The sequence below is a fragment of the Chrysochloris asiatica genome, unplaced genomic scaffold (assembly GCF_000296735.1).
Source record: "Chrysochloris asiatica unplaced genomic scaffold, ChrAsi1.0 scaffold00057, whole genome shotgun sequence".
NCBI lineage: Eukaryota > Metazoa > Chordata > Mammalia > Afrosoricida > Chrysochloridae > Chrysochloris > Chrysochloris asiatica.
In genome coordinates, this window is record NW_006408575.1 from 5165176 (window position 1) to 5175021 (window position 9846).

The 9846-nt window shown below is 42.0% G+C and overlaps 1 protein-coding gene across 1 annotated transcript in view; it reads left to right on the top strand.

The window, feature by feature from the left end:
- SLC36A1 (solute carrier family 36 (proton/amino acid symporter), member 1) overlaps positions 1 to 9846 on the top strand; it is a 62459-nt gene that overhangs the window by 23243 nt on the left and 29370 nt on the right. Inside the window, exons 3-7 of the mRNA XM_006863896.1 lie at positions 2409 to 2499; positions 3581 to 3669; positions 4253 to 4348; positions 6260 to 6344; positions 6728 to 6946. Of these exons, the coding sequence (XP_006863958.1) occupies positions 2409 to 2499; positions 3581 to 3669; positions 4253 to 4348; positions 6260 to 6344; positions 6728 to 6946 (580 nt within the window). The remainder of the gene's footprint in view (positions 1 to 2408; positions 2500 to 3580; positions 3670 to 4252; positions 4349 to 6259; positions 6345 to 6727; positions 6947 to 9846) is intronic.

Consider the following 9846-nt stretch of genomic DNA (forward strand, 5'->3'; position numbering starts at 1 on the left):
GGGCTGCAAACTCAAGGTCAGCAGTTCGAAACTACCAGCTGTTCCATGGGAGAAAGATGAAGCTTTCTGCTCCTGTAAAGATTTACAACCCCGTAAACCCTGTACAGGGTCACTTTGAGTTGGACCGACTCCATGGCACATAACCACCACCACCATACACTTCTGGTGTGACACTGTAGCATCAGAAGCACAGGACTGCAAACCACAAGGTTGGCAGTTCACACTTACCAGCTGCTCCTCAAAAGCCTGTGCAGTGTTGCTATGAGTTGGAACTGACTCGATGGCCCTTAACAACACCAGTAGCAAATATAATACACATTAGTAAAAGCTATATAAGGTCCTCAATAATTGTTAAGAGCTTAAAGGTATCTTGAAACAAAAATGTAAGAGAGATTCTGACCTGGAGCATAAAGTAACTGTAGAGATCTGCCATCCCTATAGCCCCTATCTTTTCAGAAGGAGAGTCCACTCTGTAAGTTAGGGCTTTGCAATCCTTGGAGTTGGTTTGTGACTCTCTGACATTTTGGATATACTAACTTGGGTTGCTCAGTTAGAAAGAGTAATTTTGGCCAATCTCCAAGAGTCCTGGTGTTGGAGAGCTGAAGGGACTCTGGAGATTCCAGGTGAGCCAGAGATGACAGAGGGAAGGGAAGAGGATTGCTGTATGGATTTAGCACAGAGCCATACCTAGCGGGAGCTGGGCTCAGGGGCTTTTGGGGAGGTTCTGGTAGGCAGGTGGGTTTGGCATGGTGCTTACCTTTGCCCTTCAGTGAATTAAACATTTGCCAGGATAGACATTAGTTAGGCTCCCATGCTGCCCAGTATCTCCTGGCCACTGGCTGCTGATAATGAAAGCTGCTCCTGGACTCACAAGGTCATTAAGCTATTTCCTCAGCATAGTCCAGGAGAGCACCGAACCTCTTCTTGTCCAGATTCAACATGGTCTCCTTGATCTTTCCTGAAAAGTTAGGGGACAGTAGGAAGGTCAAGAAGTTTTCTTTCTAGAGGAAGAAGGAGAAAGAGTACTGAAAATAACATTCCTTTCCACACATACAGTGGATCTTATTTATAGCCCTTATAAGGAACCGGTGTTACTCACTTTCAGTTTCTACTGAAGTCCAGATTTGAAGAGATGTGGGTAAGCATGCATTAGGAAGGATTTAGGTTATTTGTACAGGAAAATTCCAGGCAGAGCCAGGGCCCAAATCTAGAATGAGTCTGTGATGTAGAGCAAAGTGATGTACTGCATTTTGCGCATTTCATAACTTCCTGAGGTAACAGAGGATAGAAGATGCTGAAGTCGTCTGATGTGTTCCCATTCCTACAGGGAACAATGGCAACTCCTTACTCACCTAAGTAGCCACTAAACCAAGCACTCTTCCTTGGTTATGCCCCACGTTTCTCTGTATGTTTTTGTGACCAGGCCTCCGTTTGTCTGGAGTGTCTTTGTCACCCTCTGCTTTCCTCCATTGGTCTCTCCTGCACTCTAAAGCCTCACGTGTCTCCCTTCTCCTTGGACACTGCACCTGAGCACTTCTGAAGGCAGGGAACGTGATGTGTATGCCACATTTCCCTTGTGACAGTAACTTCTAGAAATCCATGTCTGATTCATACTTGTGGCCACCACTGTTGTTAGCGCAGTACTTTATGCATGGGAGAGCATACTAGTTGAAAGAAAATGTGGATGTGGAAATGTTACAGTTTAGTGAGTACAACAGGCAAAAGAGAAACATCTGCATCAGGCAGAAGGATGCATGAGATGACTGTCTGCAGAGGATTTTTCCAAGCCTGGGATGCTATGGCATTCGACTTCAAAAAAAAACAACAACAAAGTCCTCTGGGGACTTCCGATCCATTGTAGTACTGTGTGACCTCCACTCTACACACTGTGCATAAAACTTTCTATTCCAGGGTTTGGGGGCTTGACATTTGATGTCTCCTGTAACTTTCCTACACCAGCGCTGAGCCTTCCGAGTTAAGTTTGTCATCTCTGCTGCAGTATAAATCTGAGTCATTACAGCGACCAATTCTGTGGTTGGAACCAAGTTCAGTTAGGTACAGAAAAGGACAAGGGTGCATAAGAGAAACCCTTTGTCCTTTTGGGCTAATCTCACAAGATCGAAAATGATACAGGAAAGCAGAGGCTTACAGCATGGTGTTTCAGAGAGTGAACTCTAGGGTCAGACCAACTGGGTTTGAATGCTGGCTCAGCTATTTAGTAGGTATGTGACTTTGAACAAGTTGCTTCCTCATATGTAAAATGCTGTTAACCCTGTATCAACCCTAAGGGTTTCTTGTAGGAATTAAATGACATCATGTATAAAAACACTTAGCATAATGCTAAGTGTGTAGAAATGTCAGCTTTTATTATTATTAACATTCCTGTGCCTAACTTCTTTCTAACTCAGATGGTTCCAGACCTTGATCCACCTGTTGAAAGGCAATATTGGCACAGGACTTCTGGGGCTCCCTCTGGCGGTGAAAAATGCAGGCATCTTGGTAAGGATCTTTATCCATGGAGGGGAAATGTGGTGACAAATTTTAAAAAGTAGATTCTGCGTGTGTGTTTAATTAGATTATTAAGTGGATTCCTGGTATGGCACTGTAGGATAATGCACCGGACTTCAAGGCCAGTTTGAACCAAAACATTGTCGTTTCAAATTCACCAGCCGCTTCTGGAAAGCCTATACAGGGTTGCTATGAGTCGGAAGTGACTCGACGGCACATAGCTACAACAACAGCAATTGAGGGTCTCCTGTGTGCCTGGCACTGTTCTAAACTCTTAGAATATCTGTCAGTGAAAAAAAGACAAAGATTCCTGCCCTCCTGGAGCTTACTTTCAGCAGGGAGAATGCACTTAAAATGATGCAAGCAGTTTCCATCAGTAATAGTTATAGTAACGGAAATCTGTTGACTTTCTACACTGTCCTACCAGGCCCCGTCCCTACATGGCCAACCGTCAGAATCTTACTTCTTTTTATGATTTCCTGCCAATAATACCTCATCTCCAGAGCCATTCGGGTTTCTCTGAGACTGGGAGGTAGTTCAGAGATGCGAACAGCCCTTAGCTGAGCTCTACATTTGTAGATCTGGCATTGCTCCTCCTCAACCCCCTTCAGCCAGCCTGCTCTTCCCAAGAGGCATAGCAGCCTCCAGTGACACTCTCAGAATAGACCTCTCTTAAAGTCATGCTGGGTTCAGAGAGTGCCCATATATGTTCCATGTATGATCACAGGCATGCGCCACGGTCACCTTTCACTTCTGAGTACTGTACAGAAGGAGCCCAGGTGGTGCAGCAGCTAAGCAGTCTGCTGCTAACCAGAAGGTCAGACCTGGTGATCACCTTCTGTAAAGATTACAATCTAGGAAACCCTATAAGGCATTTCTGCTCCGTTGCATGGGGTCTCTTAGAGTCAGAGTCAACTCAACGGTGCCTAACAACAGTAACAGTGCTGTGCCTAGACCTTCTGCCCCTAGAATATGTCTTATTTTAGTCACTTGTCAATTTAGTCTCCCTTGGGCTCACTTCTAATTCTACCTGCTTATCTCTCCTTCACTTTTCCACATAACCTGTCTCCAGATGGGTCCTCTCAGCTTGTTGGTGATGGGCATCGTGGCTGTGCACTGCATGGGGATCCTGGTGAAATGTGCTCACCATTTCTGCCACAGGTGAGAGTCCTCAGAGCCACGTTTCCAGTGACCTTCTGTGTTCACTCCCCAACACTGAAAGTGACCATGTTCACAGATCACTCCTGAGTTCTGCAGACGATCCGGAGACAGCTGCCTGTTACTGCAGCACTGCTATAGGATAAACCAAAGGACTGATAACCTCAAGGTCGGCAGTTCAAACCAAGCAGCCTCTCTCAGAACCAGGGTCACTATGAGTCAGAACCGACTCGATGTCACACAATAGCACAACAACAGCCTTTCCCTAGGGATTTATGTGTGTGTGTAGATATGTGTCTTCTTCTTTTGACTTGTTATCTGTGAAAGTTCAGAAGATAGAGACCACATTCTGATGTTCTGTGCTTTGGAATACTTACCCCACTGGAATGATTCCACCAGGTGGTGGTTGGTTATAACAAGAGTAACTGCCCTGTTGGCTTAACACTTAAGATCCTTGAAGGCAGTAGATACAGGACTCTGAGTGGTATCTCCAGGGTGACAGTTGGGGGACTGGCCTATTTGTTTTTTCATTGTCATTTTCTAAGCTATACACTCTGCTCTTCCTCTTTCTTTCCCTGCCTCCCAGACTGAACAAACCCTTTGTGGACTATGGGGATACAGTGATGTATGGGCTAGAATCTAGCCCCAGCTCCTGGCTCCGGAACCACGCCCACTGGGGAAGGTAACTGTTTCCTCTTTCATTTCAGCTGGGCCTCCCAATATGGAAGCCTTCAGACAGAGAGGTAAGATGTGGGAGATAGTATAATAGTGGAAAATGCATTGTTTAATTCAGTGGGCTTATAGTCTAACTCAGCTCTGCAGGTAATAAGCTGTGTGACCTCTCTGTCTCTGGTCTAGACCTCAGTTTCCTCATCAGTAAAACAAAGAGCCTAGCCTGGAAAATCTCCAAGGGCCACTCTAGCTCTGACAGTCTCTGATCAGTGATTATATTTAATTTATTCAGCAACTGTTTTAAACTTTGTCTCATGAATGATACAAAACAAATCTAGGTGTAGGGAGAGCAGGATTCCCTGAGGTAAAATAGTGGCCCTCATCTTCCAGGGGCCAGTAATCTATGTAAAGATAGAGCTGTGTGGGAACTAGAGAACCATGCAAGCCAGCATAGTATACACCAGCGGGAAGAGAGTGTCAGGAGTTAGAACTGCATGCTTGGCTCTCAGAGCAGAAGAAACTTGTAGGATCATGTTGTTAGACTACGCCAGATGAGAAGCGCTTCAAGGAGAAGTTGAAGAGAGCAGGAACAAGAGAGTGAGACGTTTGTTAGGTGAAATGAAAGTACAGAGAAAGTAGGGAGTATGTGGAAATTTCTTCTGTGGTAATTTTTCAGATGCCTAGAAGGAAACATTCTATTTTTTATTTCCTACTTGAGAAAATGTTATATTTAGCCACAAAGAATTAGTATCATCAAGGACTGAATCATTTTTTTTTCCCTTCTTCTCCTCCTCATTGAATCACATTACAACAATGTGATTATTTTTCTAGAGAAGTTCCTTTTTTGTGGTCTTAAAAGATATTTTTAACTTCATTCCTAGTCTGATTCATCTGGATGCAGGTCACATAATTCTTTCAGTAAAATTATGTTCTGTGACTGGGGGAAGCCGGATTGCCAGTGACCACCTTAGATCCGTTGGTTAATTGGTCCTTCCTTCCTGCCTGACCCTGTCTAGTCCTCCTCCCCTTCCTGTTCTTACTTCTCTCTCCTTCCCTCCTTCCCACCCTTCTATCCTTTAGTAAAAGGTAATCATGGTTAAAAAGAAATCAAACAAGATAGAAGGGCATAAAATGAAAGTATCAGTCACAGTTACCTGCGTATCATTTTAGACTTTTCTGTATATAAAGAAACATACACCAGTTCTTCATTTTTTTATATTTTTGTATACAAATTAACCATACTATGCATACTATTTTGATATTTGCTATTCGCCCCCCCCCCTTCAATGTCTTAGCATTCTTCTCTGGTAATCCATATAGATGTAACATATTCTTTTTAACTGCTGTATGATGTTCCAGTTAAGAATGGTCTATAATTTAACCATTTTTCTTTTGATGACCCTCTAGGTTGTTACCAGCTGTTGTTGTTAGAACAGTGCCTCACCCAGCAATGTGTTTGGGTACATCTGTTTCTGTGTACTTATGTGAGAGTGGGTTGACTCTTGAACCCGAGTTAGAGAGAGAGAGAGAGTGAGGGGACCACTTCCTACTCTGTCACATGGAGGGTTCCCTGTAGCTTTAGATAAATGGGTGGAATGGGGTAGGTGGGCAGGGAGGACACCAAGGGGCTGGAGAGTGGTCCTGGTGTTTGTGCTCTGCTTTGCTCTGTTTACCCCAGTCTTGGGATTCTTTGACATCACAAGAGTTCTACACAAGAAGCAAGGGAGGGGTCCCTGGACACTACACAGATAGCTTCTGCCTCACCTTTCTCCAGAAACTCCAGACTAGTGGCACCTAGTGGTCTTATCTTTGTCACCTGGGGGGTGATCACTTGGGAGAAAGCTCTGTTATGGACACTTGTCCCTCTGAAAGTCTCCCTTTCCCCTAATGATCTTTGTATTCCTTCCTTTCCCATCTTTAGGCACATGGTGGACTTCTTCTTGATTGTCACGCAGCTGGGATTCTGCTGTGTATATTTTGTCTTCTTGGCTGACAACTTTAAACAGGTAGGGGGCCCTGGGGGAAAAAAGGAAGAATGGCAGGGGATGAATGGAGTTTCAGTTTAGAATTTCAGTTTAGGTGAACAGAAGAATTAAGATTTTAACACTTTACATAAAAGTGTCTTTTGCTTAATTCTCATTTAAAGCCTCAGGACTTAGAAAAGTCTCAAAGTGTCATGTCTCTCCTTCTGTCTTTAGGCAGGGTACAACCAAACTCCACGCAGATAATTGGTTTATTAATGATACTCAGGAAGGTCACTGGCCACGGACTTCTAGGAGGCCTGTTTTACACACTGGGTTCCCCAGTTAGGAATGTCTTCCAGTGGGAAGCCCACTGCCTTTGTCACTTGAATAGCCTTTCCTCTTTTTGCCTCTTCCTCTCACTGTAGGTGATAGAAGCAGCCAATGCGACCACCAACAACTGCCACAACAATGAAACCGTGATTCTAACCCCCACCATGGACTCCCGGTTGTATATGCTCACCTTGCTGCCCTTCCTGGTGTTGCTGGTTTTTGTCAGGAACCTTCGAGCCTTGTCCATCTTCTCCTTATTGGCCAACGTCACCATGCTGGTCAGTTTGGTCATGATCTACCAGTTCATTGTTCAGGTAGGAGACTAGGTTCTTCTCCCACCCCACTCAACAGTCAAAGGAACAAACAACACAACTGGAGTATAACTAGTACGTTGTTGTTGTTAAGTGCTGTCGAGTTGGTTCTGATTCATAATGACCCTGTATAGGATTACCAAAGGGCAGCTGGTGGATTTGAACCACTGACCTTATGGTTCAAACTGACATTGCAGTCGAGTGCTTATGCTAGCTACAGCATCACACCAGGACTCCACTTAGTATGCTTCTTGTGTGTTAAATATTTAGATTAGGATTGTTCTACCTTGGCACTATTGATATTGTAGGCCAGTAAGTCTTTGTTCTATGCATTGTAAGTGGATGTCAAACAGATTTCTCTACACATTAGATGGCTCTACCAACTAGAACATCCAAAAGTATCTCCAGTTCCCTGAGGGCCAAAATTATTGCCACCTGATCCTTAAGGGGCAAAATCACCCCCATAGAGATAATTGGTTTGGTCTTTTTTCTGCATGATTGTTACATAGACTTGGAAAGTAGAGAAAAATATTAAGATTAAAATAGAAATAAATTTTTCTTACCTATTTAGGTAACATAATACCTTACCATCTCCAGTTGAATAGTAATTTGTTAAAATTATAGATGCAGTTATTGGTCATGAAAAGAACAATGCATTTGGCTAAGATTTGTTAAAGGAAAAAGAGAGCAGGTGCCAAAAAGCAGAATTTACAAAAAAAAAATTTTAATTTAATTACATAACTAATTCATCAGTTGCTGTCCATTCCGTTCTGACCCCAGGTGGTCTAAGTAGAAGTGTGCTCCATAGGTGTTTCATGGCAGATTTTCTGGAAGTAGTTCACCCAGCCTTTCTTCCAAGTGTCCTCTGGGTAGGTTCAAACTTCCAGCCTTTCCGTTAGCAGTCAAGTATGTCAACCATTTGTACCATCCAGGGATTCCAACTCATAAATACATACTCATTAAAATGCATGTGACTCAAGTAGATCCTGAACCCCACATAGTCCCCTCTTCTCAGTAACCGTTGTGTCTGATTGGCCTGTCTGCTTCAGAGAAATACACCATTTCTTTTATGTGCTTTTGATTTTTTAACTTCTATACATTGTTCATCTGCCTTGATTTTTATCCTGACAGTGCCTTCCATATTGGTCCATCTGGCTTTTTCTTACTCTTCTTCATTGTCATATAATCTCACAGAGACTAGGTAAGCTATATTTATGTAGTCAGTCCTGATCAGTGAACTTGTCAGGTTATTTATAATTTTTAGTAGTATTTCAGTATTATGACAGTGAGTATTCCTATAAATTCTTTTTTGTGGACATCTATGAGAATAAGTAAAAAACTATTGCTACTACTATTCCAGTTCATAATTGTACAACTTTATTGCAAATGAAATTTGTTTAAATATGTCCCTGTGATTCGTGGATGACTACATCCACATTATCCCAGTAATACACTTATCTTAGTCTCATCAGGGTGCCTTCAAAAACAAAAGGGCCAATCAAAACCGTGGCTTCTGAGAGGATCTGTTGGACCTGTTACATTCAGGGCAGAGGTTAGCACAAAAGGTTATGACAACTGTATTATAGAATTACAAAGAGGTAATCTTTTTTTTTTAATGAACTAAATTTTTATTCAAAAATTCTTTTAATAAAATTATAACAAATTTTCTTAATTCAAACAAATGCATATAAAGTAATGTGATTAGGAAATCTCTTTCTAGAGTAGATATCAGTGATCTTTAAGAAGGGAAGATACATTGTTTTTCAGGTGGCCTGTGGTAAGGTTTTTTCAGGTGGCCTGGGACGGAGTTGTAGGCAAGAGTACTTACAAAGTTGCTCTATCCCAAAACACCTCTCAGCACTTTGCTGTATCATTCAAGAGTTGCATTTTGGTCAAATAGATCTCTTTTTCTTCTTTCTTTTTATTGTGAATTGAGTCAATATGTAAAGACAACATCATCAGTTTTATATTAAACAATGTATATTCATATATTTTGTTCCATCTCAATGAATACAATCCCTTCCACACATCTTGTTTCCTCCCTGTGGGTCCTATTTCCATCTCACCCACTATCCCAACCTTTCTCAATTTTGTCCTTAGGTACATGTTGCCCTTTTGATTTGGGATGATTGACCATTCCATGGTGAGCACATCTTACTAGTGTTATTGTTCCCACCTATATACCTATCTACTATTTGCCTGAAAATTGAGCCACGAGGCTGAGTTCTATTCTAGAGCTGAAGGGTGGTCAAGGGCCATAGTCTCAAGCTCCTCCAGTCTCTTTCTGACCAGTAAGCGCAATCTTTCTTTCTTTTTTTTTTTTTTTTTTTTTATAATTTTGAGTTTTGTTCCACATTTTCTTCAACTCTATCCAAAGGGGCTATCACTCGATGGAAGAGCTCCATATCATCAGTCAAACCAAGGCCAAGGGCAGACTGGAACAGACCATCATTTACTCATATGCAAATTCAAACTGAAGCTGAAGAAAATGAAAACAAGTCCACAAAACCTAAAATATGACCTTGAATATATCCCACCTGAATTTAGAGATCATCTAAAGAACAGACTTGATACATTAAACACTAAAGACTGAAGACCAGAAGAGTTGTGGGATGACATCAAGAATATCATACATGAAGAAAGCAAAAAGTCATTAAGAATATAAGAAAGAAGGAAAAGATCAAAATGGATGTCAGAAGAGACACTGAAACTTGCTCTCCAGCGTAGAGATACTAAAGCAAATGGAAGAAATGAAGAGGTACAAGAGCTGGACAGAAAATTTCAAAGGTCAGTTAGAGAAGACAAAGTCAAATATTATAATGAAATGTCAAAATATCTGGAGTCAATCAAATGATATACTATAGAATGAATGTAAAACTAATGTTCTCCCATGTAAACTATCA